Below are 17,345 nucleotides of genomic sequence, written 5' to 3' on the forward strand. Positions count from 1 at the left end.
ATAAACATCAATCTCAAAATCTGTCATTTTGAAAATAACGGCATTGTTATTATGATTATCAAATTTTTATATTTTACCGTCAGTATTTTAACAACGTATGACATATATCACAGCTTCAATTTCAAGAAGTTAATTAAAATAGAGAACATCATCAAAAGCCTTGTTCTAAAATAGCGTGACTACACTTAACAAAAAGATGTGGAATAAGCGTTTCTGTGCGTTATCTTTCCCATGTCCTAGAAACATACCACAACAAGCAGCGTAACTTCCTGGTTCTCATCTTACCACGCCCACTGGGCTCCGCCCACAAAGCCCTGTGATCCGTATTGGTTTTTATTTAATGAAGTTTCTGGTCAGAATGTGAAATTCGGTGTTTGTAGGCCATAAATTCTGTAGACAACACTAACACTGTCCTCTCATAACCCCCAGAGCACTGATGTGGAGAAGAGGAACCATGGAGAAATAAATTTCACTGTGTGACACCGTTGTGTTTCCTTGGTGATAACTGTAAACCTATGCACTTCACTGGTAATCACTAACTAACAATTGATGCTAGGCTTAATGCAAGGACATTTCATGATGCAACAGTTCATGTTACTGAACTGGAATGAATAAACCATTCACGCATGACAAATTCCTGAAATTTTTCATGTCTCTACAAAAATATTTTACTGCTGTTTATCATTACATCTAGGTCTTGTTAAGACAGTCATTTTTCAGGGGTGAAAGACAAACAATTGCTCACATTCAGTAGACATATTTTATTTCTTGGGTTCCCCACAGAGCCCAACCATGAAAAATCAGTGCCAAATTCACATCAGCTTCATTGTGACAATGACCACATTGTTTCCTTCAATTATCCGGTTAACTTCCACTCAGACTGAAATTACTTTGATACAATCCAACACCAGATACAAAAAGCTGTCCTTCCCACATGATCGTGTGGGCATTTCACACCTACATTGCATTACTTAGAGTATCATCTCACCAGTTCCTTCGATATCTGCTCTACGTACATACTACACTTTTACTGTACCATTGTTACATGTGCCATCATTTGTGCCTTTACTGCTCATATGACTGTAGCTGAGGTATTCATATTGCAAGAGTCTGGGTTGTTGTTTGTATTAATTAGAACTCCTCTTCTGCATTTTGACAGCGGGACTGCTTGAGCAGGGTCAGGCGAGCCAGCACTTCAGCCACCGACAGTTCTCCGTGGACTTTGTTGTCCCTCGTGCGCACATTGACACCGTTAGTCATCTTCTCCTTCTCACCGACCACTGCCAAGACACAAGAAGACACAACAGGTTGACATGGGCCAAGTCACACCACACATACACACACAGCTACCCTAACACATTCCCCGCTTTGTTGTCACCGAACTCAACAACTGTGGGTGGTTAGTCAGCTTGGAGCTCTGCTTGGTTTATATTTAACCAGTTAAAGCTGTCGTAGGAAAATTGAACATGTAAAACCTTCAGCCTACTCTGTGCTGCCTTGTATCACTCTGTTAAGCTGGTCACACCAAATAACACCAGCTATAAGACTTACCACTACTGAGCCTTCTGACCAGCCCACAGTTAAAAAGTACCATAGCAATTTATGTTTAAACCCATTTACTAACAAGCCATACATTTTGTACATTTGTTAGCAGTGTAAAATATACTTTTGGAAAATGGATTAAAATGTTAAATAATTGGTATGGTCCAAAAAATTAAAATTGTTTCAGTTGCCTAATCGTCACTGATCTCAAACTTGGCATGGTGGGGTCCTTTAAGTTTACAGCCACTGAAACAATGTATAGTTTGCTGGTCTAGTTTGCAGTGCCTTCTAGAAATTACAAATAGACCACTTAAAATGAGTGGATTACCCAATCAGTTTTACCGGAGATAAAACTATTTGAACAATCTTAAAAATACAACAATAACCTTTTCAAAATAGATGAAAACATTGTTGGAGCAACCAGTTAAAGTACTTTTGAAGTGATTGCTGGCAACCCTCAGAGTAGCAAAAATGGGGCGAAATTGCTCTTATATCAATGCCAGTATGTGCTCACAGAGGTACAGCAGCCAGTAAAATGTTCTCACCCAAAATGAAGTTATATTGAGCCAACTGAGCATTGCGGATCTTTTTGTTTAGAAGACAGCTCGAGTCCAGGTCAGCATCTGCCATGAAACCAGCGTCTGAAAATTGCTTACACACCTGTCAGGTGGGGGAAAAACATGAGCATTACACAAAAATGAATGCCTCATATAACTGTACTGAAATGTGGTCAAGACGGGGAAGTGGAAGACTCACCCTCTTGGCATAATCCTCACAGGAGGGGTTGACAGGCACTAACATCGCCTGACGTGGAGAGAGCCACAGAGGCCTGGTGGAGGGACAGAGTATGTTGAAACAGTCTTCACTGTGATGTACAGATAATAACATAACCACCTCCCCTGACAAAAAGGAACTACTGGATGGTGAATAGTTTGGCATTTTAACAAGGTGTCCACTGCCCTAAAAATTGTACTGCAACACAAAATACAATTTTCTCCACTGAAACATCAGAGCAGAGGGCTGTGTGAGCATTTTCCCCATTTCTTAATTTAATTACTTTTTTTTTTTTTTTTTTTTTTAAATCAAATCTCTCAACAGCGAGCACAACAAGAAAGCACCTCACCATTTCCCTGCGTAGTTCTCTGTTAGAATGGCAATCATCCTCTCCACTGAGCCCAGGATGGCACGATGGATGATGACTGGTCGGGCTTTATCATCCCCATCTTTCCTGTAAGATAATGAATCAGAAATATTGAGGGTTCCTGTAAAATATGTCAGTATGAATGTAGGCTAGACTTTGTCTTGGCCGTTAATATTTATTATTATTTGTCTTTACAGGTACTATGTGGAATTTTTAGAAAATCCTTGTTATCGATGACACCGCTGGCCATTAAGTGAACTGCAGCATCAACCAAAACAGTGAGGTGAAATACTCTAGACTGAACGTGACTGAAGGACATCATGTTGATAGATGAGGACAGTAAAGTTAGGCTTGTGTTGTGGTGTGGGCTTGTTGTTGACATATGGACTCATTTCTAAGTTAATGTTAGCTAGTTTTGCACACTGTTGGCACTGGAGGGAAGCTGGAGTCTCACAGTAAAACAGAATTGGAGATATCACCACCTACCAATCATCTGGAGATTTCTAAACACAAGAAAGTTGCTTGAATGGTAGCGAGTACACCACTAACAAATCTAAACCCCTTGCACTTTTTCAACAACAAGCCTTACCAGACACAAGTCTCGCCCCATTTTTCCTTAGAAATGAGCACACGACTTCAGCATGTCACTGCCTCAATATAACAGACCACTCAAAAGACTTCGGACTGGTTCTGCAGTGCAATTTTTTTTTTCCAAACTCTTCAATTGTTTTGACCCAGTTTCACAAACAAAGGCTGGGAGAGATTGTCATCAGTCTCTATTAAAATCAGTCAACGGGAGGTTCTATGCAATCCAGAAAGATGGAGGTGGTCTCATTTTTTATGTTATGTTCACACACTGGTACTGCAAAACAATTAATACATGTGAATCGCCTAACATAGTGTGTTTAATGTAATTAGAATTTTTATTGTACAGCACCATTTAATACAAAAGAAGCTCAAAGTGCTTTAAATGAAAATAGTACGACATTTCACTATTAACACCACACTCACTCTACCTGTATCATCTGTATCTACCTTCTAGCTCAAAGAGACCGTCTGAAACCACAAGTCTCAAAATCTTCCTCACTTACTGATCTACTCAACCACCTCTTCCTTTTCCTTATATAATACTGGGCTGATTGGACTAAAGCACAAGCTGTAATTACTATTAACTACCTGCTGTTTACCGTGGTATAGGCTGTGCATCGTTTTTCCTGCTGGGTTTACAAATTCAAGTTCTCGGAGAGGTGATGAATAAATCAGCATGTCAAACTTGTGAAACAACTCTTCACCTCTAACAAAACATTACTCTGTGGAACAGAGTGCACAAGCTGAGACATCTTATTCAGGAGGGGATTAACATATAATCCTTGGTTCAGTAAAGCACATAGGCTCAGCAGTGTGTCAATGTTTTGATTAGGTGACTCACCCCACAAAGGTCAGGTCGAAGCGGATAGGCAGTTGGAAGTCCAGCTGAATGGTTGCACACTGGTGGTAACGTCCAATAGCATCTTTGATTTTAATGTCAATCTGGAACAGCACATAAAGTATTACAGTTATTTTCCAGACCCCAGAGAATTAAATTGATTTTGCTTTTGGCAGGAAACCTCAAGAAATGATCATCTGACCTTGGGTCCATAAAAAGCTCCGTCTCCAGGGTTGAGTTTCCATGGCTCCCCAAACTCATTCAGGCTGTTCTCCAGTTGCTGTCAAGAGTGGGGCACAGGTTTACATGTAATTTAAATCTAAACAATGGAAAGCCATTAACATGAAGCAGGCTGAGTCTTACTGCGGTACACAATTCAGTACAGAACACACAGTTCAGTCTGGACTTTGCACTGCCCCATCTACATTTACACTTTAAAAGGGTAGTTGGATTATTTGCAGTGGGGTTGTAGGAGAGAAGGAGAAAGGAGTCCCAGCACAGAAGCCATATGCTGTTACATATATACAGCTATGTACTGCTGAGGACATGGTCAGCAGCAAAGTGGATTTTAGTCACTTATAAAAGGGCCCAACTAAAAACAAAACAAAACAATATTTGTTTAAGTGTATGGTATATTTAGAATATTTTCAGCCAAATACCTCTGTTTTGCTCAACAAGACTCCACTGATGAACTCAGTACTGTGGGAGTTTCTGGTCTAGCGCTGCCATGATGTTTTATCAGTTAGGCAGTGGAGGACCAGCACTCTCAGATTCTGCAAGGCAAAATTACTAATTTTGACAATGGTGTCTGGTTGAGCGAGACAGCAATATTAGGATTATATAACAGCAGTTTCCTGTCAGAAGAGGTTGTCTAATGTCAAGTTAAATCAGTGAAATATAGCATACACTTAAATTAATTTTTGGATTGGGTCGGTATGCTTCTGCCTGTTGACTGGCATGTATTGTAGCTAATACAATGACTATCGATAACTGCCTGACGACCCCACTTCAAATAATCCAAAGCATCCCTTTAAGTGATGCCTTTATGCAACTTTAAACTGGACTAAAGTAGTAACAGAAATCATGTCAAACAAATGAACACGGGCTTCTATTGACAACACACCTCCTACAGAAATCCAAGGAACTTCACAATGACTCACAGATCTGATACTACTGTATGATCACACAGCAGTGAGCCAGCTCTTTAATCAACAGTGCCAAGTCAGTGTCAATATGAGTATTTATTTGCTAAAATTTAAGGTGTTGCAAAGTCCCTGCATTTTATCTTGAATGCCATCAAACCAGTGACTCACACTTTGAATATTTACCAGAAGTCAGCCAGAACATGGAGTTAGTTTTCCACCATACATCATAGCTACAATGCATGATGTAGTTTACCTTCTCAGCTTGGTTCCACACAGTGATGTTGCCCAGATACTTCTCTGGACGGGTGGAGAGGTGGAGCTGGAATGAGAATCCAAACACATCGTAAACACAGCGGAGGAAGTCGAGACAGCCCTTCATCTCTGATTCGATCTGTAGAAGAAAAACAAAAAGATGATTAAAAACTTGGGAAATGACTCATAATAAGTAGGTGCTTGTTTTTCAAAACTGTTTTTCACTTGTTCAAAGACCTAAAATTGGTGTGTGTAACAGCTGAAAACAACTGATGTGGTTACCTGATCCATGGTGCAGAAAATATGAGCGTCATCCTGCTGGAAACGCCGTACTCTAGTCAGCCCAGTTAGCGTTCCTGACAGCTCGTTTCTGTGGAGGACCCCGAAATCTGCCAGCCTCAGAGGAAGCTCCCTCCACGAGCGAGGCCTGTGACTGAACATCAGACTGCAGGGAAGCCAGAGAGCAGAAAATCAAATGACCGGGACACACGTTCAGTATTGCATGTGTTGTTTGATTTATAGCATTTGGGAAACACTTGAAATCTTTACTCTTAATTTACCAGTGCCCAGGGCAGTTCATGGGCTTGAGTGCAAAGATGTCATCTTCCACGGGGAAGGAGAACATGTTTTCGCTGTAGTGTTGCCAGTGGCCAGATGTCTCCCACAGTTTGCTGTTATAGATGTTGGGGGAGGCAACTTCCTGAAAGCCTCTTCTCCAGTACTCACCCTAGAAAAAACAACAAAACTACATAAACAAGCTCGATCTGCCAGTTGGCCGGCACAGGTATTTTATTTAGCTGAGCTGAATCATGACTTCTGGCTCGGGCTGCTGCATTGGAAATCCTGTGGGCTTTATTTATCCATTTGTTTTCCTTAAGAAAAACATTCAATGTCCAGTTGAGCTGTTTAGCAGCCAAAAGTAGAAGACTGGTGTTACTGGAAAGATCTCAACTGTGAATATGTGGAACTGTGAATATGAAACCACTTAAAAACATAATGTGTGCTCAGTCATCTTATCCTGAATTAACACAAATTAGTAAAAGAGAGACATAAAAACTAAATGTATACATTTGATTGATTAGATTTGGTATGCGGTGTGTGATGTAAGAGGCATGGCTGGTTGAAATAATCAGAAATGATGACGAACATGAAACACCCTGGACGTTAAGGTACAGTTAAAGAAGAGTAAATACATAAATGCTGTAAAATGTGACAGAGTGGAAGAGGTAATGTTAACTGTTAACTTTGTGATAAACAAAAAACTGAAAAACAAACCTCAAACTGGTAACATCATCTTCCATATGGTCAGATGATTCAGAGAAGTAGTGGTGCTTGAGTATACTTAAGTATGATTGATCTGCTGGTAATGTATACTTTATGATTCATTTGGTAACCAGTAAATACCAGTTGAGTATGTTACTATGGGATTTCCAACAGAGACAATTGACTGTAACACTTCCACTGCAGTCAGTATCCAGTATCTATAAATATAATCTGGGTTCCCTGCACAGCGACCTCTCACTGTTAGCGTGGAGGCAAATACGTAGCTTGTTTTTCCATCGCTTTAACCCCCTTCCTCCAACAGTGATAACAGATTTAGGTGACGTGATAATGATCTTGCACCATTTCTTTGCAATATGAGGTCTTCTTGGCTGGGTCTGGTGTGTTGGTGTGTGTGATGTGGAAGTCTTCAAGATGTCAACATGCTTCTCATCATCTCTCTTCAAATATGCCACAGAGATGAGTTCCTGTACAGTCACTCAACTCAAAAAGTTTAAGTCATTCTGAGAACTCAACTTTGCTCAACTTTGGACAAGACTGCCTTCGGCTCTTAACAGAGATCTTCCTCCTACTCTTGCCATCATTCAACCTAATTACCAAATATGGATATTTGGTGGTTTCCCAAACACTAGTTGTGTGTCTTTAAACCAGAATAACATTTAAGTTATTATCCCATGAAGCCAATCTGACAAATGATGTACCATGTTTAAGAAGACTGGCGAGTTGCTGACAAGCCCATTAGGACCACAAATCTTGACATTTTTGGTTTTGATTTTGACATTCAGGTTGTCACATATTTGGTGTTCGACATAAGTAAGCCCCCTTGAAAAGTTCAAGCCATAATTCAGACTTCATACAGCAGTCGGGACTGGCCCAAGCTTTTTCAGCCTTCTGAGGAGAATTTGAACCAACTGAGCTGAACTAAAATATTCAGCTCAATGTGAAACTAACATTTAATCTTTGAGTGCCTTGGTGATTGCGTGCTTTGCTGAAGCTAACGGTTAGTGGTCTGCATGTCAATGAGATGGCTATCACTGCAAGCACACCATCAGTGTTAAGTATAGCCTGCACCTCAAGACTCAGGTTGAGAGAGCTGTAAGTGTGTTTTTTGTGTTTGTTACAGCATCTCTGGAGAACTTTCTTTAAAACGATACACTATATAGATGCTCTTCCAATATAAACTGGTGCTCAAATTCCCAAAAGCAGTGTTTAAAAATGATAAAACAGTCAACATATATCACAATGTAATTATCAACCAAAGCTTACTATGGTAAAGAAATGCTTGTCAGGAAAGTTATGTTGGCATCAGTATTCTAAAACAATGAACAAACTGCATCTCTAGCATATTATAGGGTGGGAATTAATTAAGCACAAAAAATAGATGCAGATAGTTGCATGGTTATCAAAGTCTGGACCTCACAATCTTTCTTCTCATCTCTTGAGCTGTACTTTTATGTAATGTGTTATTGTAATGACATGGTAATATATTCAAATGAATATTAATATATTGCTTTTGGGTTACGGTGAAGATTTACCAGCCTCCAAAATAAGAAGGCGGCCATTATCTGAGGTTTCTGTAGCTTTTATCTACCAAAACTGAATGTTCTAACGAAAAACAGAATGGTACTTGGCAAACATGCTGTAAATAAAAGAGCCTCTGATAAGCATTTGGCTGCCACTCCTACCCTGATGAACTCTGTGAGTGTATTGTAGATGTGGGCTCCACGCGGCATGAAGAAACAACTGCCGGGGCTCAGATCATGGAAGAAGAACAGCTCCTGATCCTGTGAATCAGAAAAAGAAAATGTTTTAATGAATTCACATATTGTCGTTGTGTGGTGGTACAACTGAAAACAAACTCCTCCATACACAGTACGAAGCAGACCATCTGTCATTGTCTGACCGCTGAAAAAGCTCAATCAACTCCAAAAAAAGATACACATGGGTTTGGTGTTTTCTGGTAGCTGCAACGCAAGACAAACTGTTTCCTTGAAAGACTGAAGGCTTCTTATTCATTTAACCTTTTAAAAACACAGCAGTACAAGGGTGTCACTGGGTCCGGTAACTACTCTAAGAACCTTGAATGATAAACTTCACTAATTTTAACAGCAACAAGTCTTCTTGTGTATGAGTTTATAACACAGCCCCCCTCACCACTCTGTCTTTCCCTCATTTCATGCCACAGTAGTTAACAAATGAAGACAGATTTAAGGTAAGAATTCAACAGTCTGTCTGGCTCTTCATTGTCATTAGCCAATAAAATGACAAAAACCAAAAATCCAATTAATAAAACTGATGTCTAAAGACAAAACTGATGTGTGCAGTCACAAGAAGCACATACTACATATATCATATTAAGACTAAAATATTAAGGGAAAACAAACAAACAAAATTGCTGTGATAAAGAAAGTGAGCTTTTGCAACACGTTTTAGACCAGAAAAAAAACTCAGACTTTCACATGAGTACAGATGAACTCAGCTCCAATGTTCAGTTCAGTTCACTGCTGCTCTTTTCTTGGAATCATGCCACTGTGGGTCCCACCTGACTAATGTGAACTTTGGTTGATGCTGGACAGTAATTTAAATTTGAAACTATAATACTAATCGTTCTACGTATGAGATGCAGCATGACCTTTAAACAACTTTGAAATATCAACAGAACTCGAGCCAAGTAATTCATTTTATAACGAGCAGTAAGATAATTAGCATTTTCTAGAAACTGAGGTCATTAACTATCAGTCGGACTGACATAACAGCCCTGTCATGGTGTAAATAAATATAAATGTAAATATCTTCAGATTGGTTGCCTGCCCTTTGTTTTTTGTTTTTTTCAAGAGGAGGATTTGTGGAGGTCTGTTCCTTTAATTTGATTTCAAACCAAAGAGATATGAGCTCAGGTTTTTAAGAATGAGTGCAACTTATGTCAAAATGTGATAAATGACTAATATTCACAGTGCAGGAGGAAAGAGCAACCTGCAGAGAGGAGCACTGTTTCAGTCTGACACTGGTTGAGCCTCAATACTAACTTAACTAGGACAAGGCTAGTCTGGAGGAGTAGGTTTCCATGGTTACTTAGGTCTAGGTTACTTAAACCTCCTTTATGAAACTGAACATTACCCTGCTTTATGAAACACCACTCTCGAGGTCTTATATATATATATATATATATATATATATATATATATATATATATATATATATATATATATATATATATATATTTTTTTTTTTTTTTTTTTTTTTTTTTAATGCCAGTGCAGTCATTTCCTCTTCATGCATCAAAACTGGTGAGCTTTTGTGTGTTTGATCAGTTTTATCAAACCAATATGTCAAAAACGCAGATCCCTTCTGGAAAACTGGATGCAGCTCCGTGTTTTGTAAATGTTGTGCTTTCATTATGCGCCATGTAAATGATAAGGGTCGGCTTTGGATCATGCCACAGAGCACCATCTTTAAAACAACATGCCACTTTTGTCACCTCCCTCCAACTGGCATCAACAGCCATATCTTGACTCGTGGGTCTAATATGGAACTGTGTTGTTATCGGTGCTGATTGAGGTGCTTCCATCTGTGTCTCCCATGCTGGGAAACCAGCTGGGGTGCTCAGATGACTCACAGTTGTGCTGAACATGCCAAAATGAAGAAACACAGTGCCCTCAGCTGGTATAAAGTAGAAACAGTCGAATTATGGCAGAACAACGTGGTTTTCCTGTTGTTTCATGTTCATGCTTTGCATGTTGCTTTGCCATACTGGTTTTAGCCTCAAGTCTTTTCGATCATGCCAATTGGGTTATACTAGGAAGATAATTTGTTTGTATATTGTTGCATGTGTCATGTTACAGTTCATATTTGCCCGCAGGCTGTGTTCTTGGTCCAGGTTCTTTTCAGGGTTTCACCACATCTATAAAGCCACAAACCCAACCTCTCAAGAGGAAAAACTTCTACGAAAGCCTCAAAGGAGACATGTCAGCCATCGCATTACACCATCACGAATCATAATTCTCTTTGTAGTGCGTTTCAGTCTCCAGTTCTAACCCTCAGCCTGCTGGGTGGCCTTGGACATGACTGCCTACAGTGACTCACTTTGCCAATCTTGCGATGGTCTCTGTTCTTGGCCTCCTCCTGAAAGCGTTCCCACTCCTTCAGCATCTTTGAGTCTGGGAAGGAAATCCCATAGATCCTCTGTAGAGTCTCCATGTCAGAGCGGCCCTCCCAGTAGGTTGAAGAGTTCTGATGACAAAGTGAAAAGAAAACAGTGGAGTATTAACATTCTCACATGTTAGCATAAGATTACCATTCTAGAAGTCATTCTCAGAAATCAGGAGCTACAAAGTCATTATCTTAAAACTAAATCATTTGGTTTGGTGCTTGTGGATTTTGGACCCTTCCCCCACATACCTTATAGATCTTCATGGCCTTGATCTTGCCTGTATGTCTGACATGGGGACCTCTGCACAAGTCAATCAATGGCCCACATCTACCCAGGATTCATGAATTACACAACAGTTAACTTCAGAAAGCACAAAGACTCAAAAGTCACGCACATATCCTAATAAAATAAAAAATATCTTCTTAATATTCCTTCTTCTTTCTTATGAGCAACTTACCTGTAGACTGTAGTAGTGGGGGTTTTGACTTTTTCATTCAGAATGCGGCACTTGAATTTGTTGTACTGAAAGATACAATCACCTGATGTTACTAAGAAGTTATTCTGGGCAGAGGGAATATTCTCCACATACAAACTTTTGTCTTGATTCAAAGACTTCACTGTTTTTTGTTTTGTTTTTTTTCCAAATTCTACGCATGCAAATAATAACAAGACTAAATGAGACTGTATAAATCAGGCTGTGTCAGTTACTGTTTGGAAAACATTCTTCTCAGTTTGTCAAATGGTAGTGGCAAAGGACATTTGACCCTCACATATTTCCAGTTTTGAACATTTCAAAAACTGTTTAACAAATACTCCATACATCATTCTCCCACACAAGTAGCTGCTGACAACAGATGGGAGTGCTCTCTCTCTCTCTCTCTCTCTCACCTTAAACATCTTCAACAGCGTTTCTTTGCTGATCTCAAGCCTCTCAAAAGGCTGTTTTTCCTTCACTACAGCCTTACACAAAGTTTCCAGGTCCCCAAACTCAGTGCTGGACACTCCCCTGGAAACAAGAAACATGCTCAGTTCATTACAAGTGCTCATGCTCGGTGCTGCCCTGTCAAGCATCATGAAGTTTCTGTAATTACGTAATCGCATTTGACATGATGATCCTGTATTTTAACTTAGTATGTTTAAGGAAAAGACTGCTGTGAATTCTTTCTCTGGACCAACGACAAAACCATTAGTAATAAAATATATGATTAAGACTGAAATGTACACTCAAAAACACGTGGTTTGTGTGCACAGAAATGTCTTAGATCTTTTACTTCAGACAGTTTATTCTGTTCACAAATTTGTTAAAATCTGTGTTAGAGAGCAGTTTGAGAGTGTGGTGAGCAGTGGAGATAGAAAACAGTATCTGGTGTGACCATTTGCCTCACAGTGTGATACATCTTTGCTCAGAGTCAATCAGGTTGTTGATTGAGTTTGTGGGATTTTGGTTTAGCACAACAACGGGCCTCAATCGCATAATGGTATCTCTCTGCATTGAAATGATCATTCACTCATCAATAAAATGTACTGGTGTTCACTGTCAGTAGCTTATGCTTGCCCATACCATAACCCCACTGCCAACATAGGGCACTGTATTCACGATGTTGACATCAGCAGACTGCTCGCCCACATGATGCCAAATACAGCGTCTGCCATCTGCCCGTTACAGTGCAAACCAGGATTCATCTGTGGGGAGAACAGCTCTCCAAAGTGGCATTCAACTGCAGTGAATTTGAGTGAGTTTCTGACAGTTTGTGCAGAAATTCTCTGGTTGTGCCAACCAGCTGTTTTTGCTTGTAAGAAGCCAGATGTGGAGGTCATGGATTGTTGTGGTTACACAGGATCTGTGGCCAAATTCTCAAAAATTACTTTAGAGATGGCTTATGGTCGAAAATTGCAGGCAACAGCTCTGGTGGACACTCCTGCAGTCAGCATGCCAACTGTGACATTTGTGGCATTGTGCTGTGTGACAAAACTGCACATTTAGTGTGTCCTTTAATTGTGACCAATCCAAAGCTCACCTGTACAATAATCATGATGTTTAATTAGTATCTTGATATACCAGACATGTCAGGTGGTAGGATTATCTTGGAAAAGGAGAAGTGCTCACCAACACAGATTTTAGCAAATTTGTGAAGAAAATCTGAGAGGAATAAACCTTTTGGTTTCAAAGAATAAGTCTTAGATATTTTACTTCATCTCATGAAAAATGGGAACAAAAATAACACGGTTGCATTTATATTTTGTTGAGTGTATACATGTTTTCAGACCAGGATCATGTCTGAAAAATTATGATATTCAGAAAAAAAATCTAGAAATAAGGAAATCTGTCCAGAGGGGAGAAGTCGCTGATAGTGGAAATACTTGCTCACTTCTGTCCATCCAGGAACATGTCGTAGTAGAAACCATTCTCAATGGGGGGTCCATAACACAAACATCCCCCATAAAAGTGCTCCATTGCCTCCCCCAGGATGTGAGCGCTGGAGTGCCAATAGACCTAGGACACGAGATGAATATGTATATTATGTATCCAAAGAAGCAAGTATTAGTTAGGTCAAATCAAAGTAAGTATGTTATTTAGACAATATGGCTTGGAATTTTTGATACAACAAACATTTAGGTACGACTGTACATTACTTCAGAGAAAAAAAAAAATCCAATTTTCAATTAATTAAATAAAAAGATCTGCCACTGCACACCGAGATTTGCAGATCAGTTATTCCAGTACAACAGAATACATCATTAATTTATAAAGTTCTATCTACTCACAGCCTGAGCGTCGTCATTGTCAAAGCGCAAGATCTCAAGAGAGCAGTCCTGCTCGAGAGGTCTGTCCAGGTCCCAAAGCTCCCCATTCACCCGAGAAATCACAGCATTGTCAGCCAGGCCCTGGCTGAAAGATCAAGTGCAAGACTGCTGCCTTAGAAACACTGTGTCCACATTTAAAAGGGTGATTTCTACCATTATAATGAAAAGACAGATGAAGAACTATGTTTGGGGGGAAAGTCATGAGGGAAACAAGGTGTCTCCTTGTATCAGACAATATGATTTTTATAGGTAAATAATTAACTATATTGATCATATTGGCAGCTATTGTCATAGTTGATGATACAAGTGTAGACTGAACATCAGTGGATCTGCCCAGGTGTGTAAGCACTAACCTGATATCACAAGCCAACTGGTATGGTGTGGTGACCCAAGCCTTGCCCTCCACCTTACGTCCATCTGGCAGCTCCACAGTGATGGCTTTGCTGTCTGCAGCTTTCTTTGCCAGTAAGGCATCACTCTCCCGCTTCAGCTCCTCATACAAGCTCAGGCGCTCTGCAACGAATCCAGGCCAGGACTTCAGCTACAGCAAACGTATTAACAAAAAGGGGGGGGGAAAAAACTACCACAGTCATGAAGAAGGAAGAACATAAACATTTTTTCCTTGTTTATAGTAAACTGAAACATTCAAGGTGTGTCCCTGTTGGTACAATAGGTGAACAGGGGAGCAAAATATCTTCCAAGGTGCTGTGCTTCAAGACAATCACCTCTTTCACACCTCCACCTCCTTGTCCCTTATCCTGCTTCTTCTCCTTCTTGTTGTTCCTCTCATTTGGTGTGGTATCCGGGGTTGCCACCTGTCCACAATCAGAGAATGTGTGTTTTTAATCTTGAAATGTGCTCTCTTATCAGCACTCTCCTCTGACTCACATTATCAGCCTGTTGGGCCTTTTCAAGGCAGCCACATTATGAAAAGTAAGCGTAAATGCAGGTGTTTCCAATTACACTAATTAACATCCTGTTCCATTTAAAACAGCAGAGCCTTTGCAGTGAGCCAACATGCACAATAACAGCAGCATGATTCTGTTTGACATGGTCATTAATAATACATGTTCTTACTGTTTCATGTAAAAAACGGCTGCTGTGGAAAAAGTCTTATTAATATCAGTGATAATGTTCAGTATTGAAAGCGTGCACACGCTGTGACACTGAGTGGTACAGCTATTTCGGGAAATGAGGTGGTACAGTTTGTCATTTCACTGGATGGAGGCCCACTACTGCTACAACTCATCATATTACAAATGAAGCCATTTACACTGATAACATTTACTGTCGCAGGCTTTAACACTACCTTATTATCAGGCCGGTTGTTTGTCTGCTGTACTTTGTTGGTGTTATTCTCCGGAGCTTTGCCACACCTCACTCCTTGTTGCCCCCGTCCCCGTCCCTGTGCCTGCTCCAGCTCCAGCTCCGCCTGCAGACCTCGCCGGAGGTGCAGTAGCCGGTACCTGAGCTTCTCATTCTCGGTCCGCAGGCACTCCAGCTCCGGGGAGACCCCCGCCGCACTGGTGGCGTCCAGACCTCGGCTTAATCCATCACGGAGAGTGGATATTTCCTTTGTGAGGAGGCGAATTTGCTCCTCCTGGACAGCCAAACGTGCAGCCAGGCACTCCGCCATCTTTAAATGACCATTATGCCCACAATGACAGCTAACTTCCTGTGAGGGGTTTTCAAAATAAAACCGCTATCCACAATCAACCAGAATAAAAAACAACAACAACACGTGTTTAACAGTATATCTTTTGGCAAATGGCCACAGAAATAAACAATTTTAACAGATCAATCAAAAATATAATTCCTGCTTCTAAACTAAACTGGGATGTAATCTTTCTTAATGTTAAGGTAACTTAAAAGTTTGGCGGAACATAATGTAAAGTTAATGATTTAATTGCGTTTAGAAATGAATCCTTATTGGTGTGACCCCAGCCTTACTGTATAATATCACACGCAGTGTATTAGACACAAACTCAGCAACTCTTCTGTCACTTTGAATTGGTCATTAATACCCCTGATGGAAATGGCGAGCTGTTGGTTGTATCTGTCACACACCACAGTGTCTGTAGTGAAAACTCTAGCTTGTCGCATTATTGATCATTGATCTGAACAAACTATTCTTTTCTGGACATAGAATATCAGCAAATTGTAACATGCAGTCCATCCTTTAATATAATTGTTTTATTTCAACTGATTTCAGTTGAAGGTGGAGTTTGAATTTGTATGAAAAAAATAAAAAATATACTGATAAAATACTCTTCCGGGACGTATTCTTCTATATTTTTTGCCATCATCCGATAGACTGGAGGGGATTGGGAGGGTCAGTTTACGATTCCTGGCCTGGATCTTCCCACCCTCTGTGGAGAAAGAGAGCACTGCTTCACTGCTTCCAGCAGCAGGATGAATCTCTTGGAGAGCACTGAAGTGCAGTCCACACAAGTATGCCACTATAATGCATAAATTGTATGATTTGTTGGGCAGATAGTGTAGATTATCTCTCATACCAGGTTGAGTAGGTGCAGGTCTTGTGTCACTGCTGTATACTGTATGCTTCACCTGATTATCAATTTAGTATCAGAAATTATAAACGTTACTAACCATTATTTTTCTTCTCATGCTATAATATACTTAACCATACTTGTCCAGTACTTAAGATTGTCTTACTAAACATTATTTATTTTTCTCCGCTCTTATCTTCCTCTGCCTCCTGAGCTGCTACATATGCTACCCCTGTTTAGCTATATATTATCACAAATTCACATTGATCTTTATCCATATATTACTTGTAATTATTTAGTAACTCAGAGATCATTCATCTCACTTAACATGTTTTTTCTCTCCCCTCTTATCTTCCTCCACCACCTGAGCTGCTGCTTGAGTGTGAGCTCCTGAAAGACAATAGAAGTTACAACAGAAGTTACAATAGAAAGACATAGAAAGTAGGACACCCAGGGTTTTCTTAACAAGAAAAAGAACCTCTCTGCTTTCTGAACTTAACTGTTATGGTGTTCCATTCAACAAAACACTTGTGCATCTTAAAGTGGTACTGTGTATTGAGATTTTTTTTAAAGCTCTATGATAAAAAATGGGGTCATAAAATGTCTAGTGGTTTACCGTGATGGGGAGTATCATGAGCTAATGTATGACTCATGAAGAACTAAAACATGCAGGCATTCAGGTTGCAGACGGCTTGAACTTGAAATCCATGGCTTTGACCTATTATGTCAATTAACGTGTAAATTAACAGTATTAATTAATTCTCTCTCTTTATTGGTTGCTGATGTGGTAAACATTTATGCATATGATGATCAGTGCGTTAGTTAAGTATTAATTAATGCATATTGGTAGAGCAGTATTATTGTAGAATATTGTGCCTTTTCCATATGAACCAAATAAGGTTCCAAATATGGAAAGGTGCTTGTGTGATTTACTGCAGGCGCTCCCTGGAATGCCCTGACCAGGCCAGTAATAGTTAGGACCTCCAGGGCATCACTTAGTTCAAATTGTTCAGATGACCAAAAAATACTTTACTAACACTTCAAATACAACACTGGATTCAACAGGTTCAATGCCAGGATAGATTTACTGTAT

At 39.9% G+C, this 17,345-nt stretch overlaps 1 protein-coding gene across 1 annotated transcript; it reads right to left on the reverse strand.

The window, feature by feature from the left end:
* Positions 1–741: 741 nt before the first annotated feature.
* On the reverse strand, positions 742–15,405 carry tars3 (threonyl-tRNA synthetase 3). Its single transcript, XM_084721146.1, has 19 exons — positions 15,052–15,405; positions 14,468–14,557; positions 14,096–14,283; positions 13,704–13,827; positions 13,307–13,431; positions 11,826–11,943; positions 11,395–11,459; positions 11,186–11,264; positions 10,871–11,017; positions 8,473–8,571; positions 6,067–6,233; positions 5,789–5,951; positions 5,508–5,645; positions 4,312–4,389; positions 4,113–4,213; positions 2,666–2,770; positions 2,299–2,371; positions 2,088–2,202; positions 742–1,280 (listed from the first exon to the last, which is right to left on the reverse strand). The coding sequence occupies exons 1-19, from the start codon at positions 15,376–15,378 to the stop codon at positions 1,132–1,134; spliced, it is 2,451 nt and encodes an 816-aa protein (XP_084577272.1). The 5' UTR covers positions 15,379–15,405; the 3' UTR covers positions 742–1,131.
* Between the last annotated feature and the right edge of the window lie 1,940 nt (positions 15,406–17,345).

This window comes from Lutjanus erythropterus, chromosome 1, assembly GCF_056507025.1.
Source record: "Lutjanus erythropterus isolate fLutEry1 chromosome 1, fLutEry1.hap2, whole genome shotgun sequence".
Classification (NCBI taxonomy): domain Eukaryota; kingdom Metazoa; phylum Chordata; class Actinopteri; order Lutjaniformes; family Lutjanidae; genus Lutjanus; species Lutjanus erythropterus.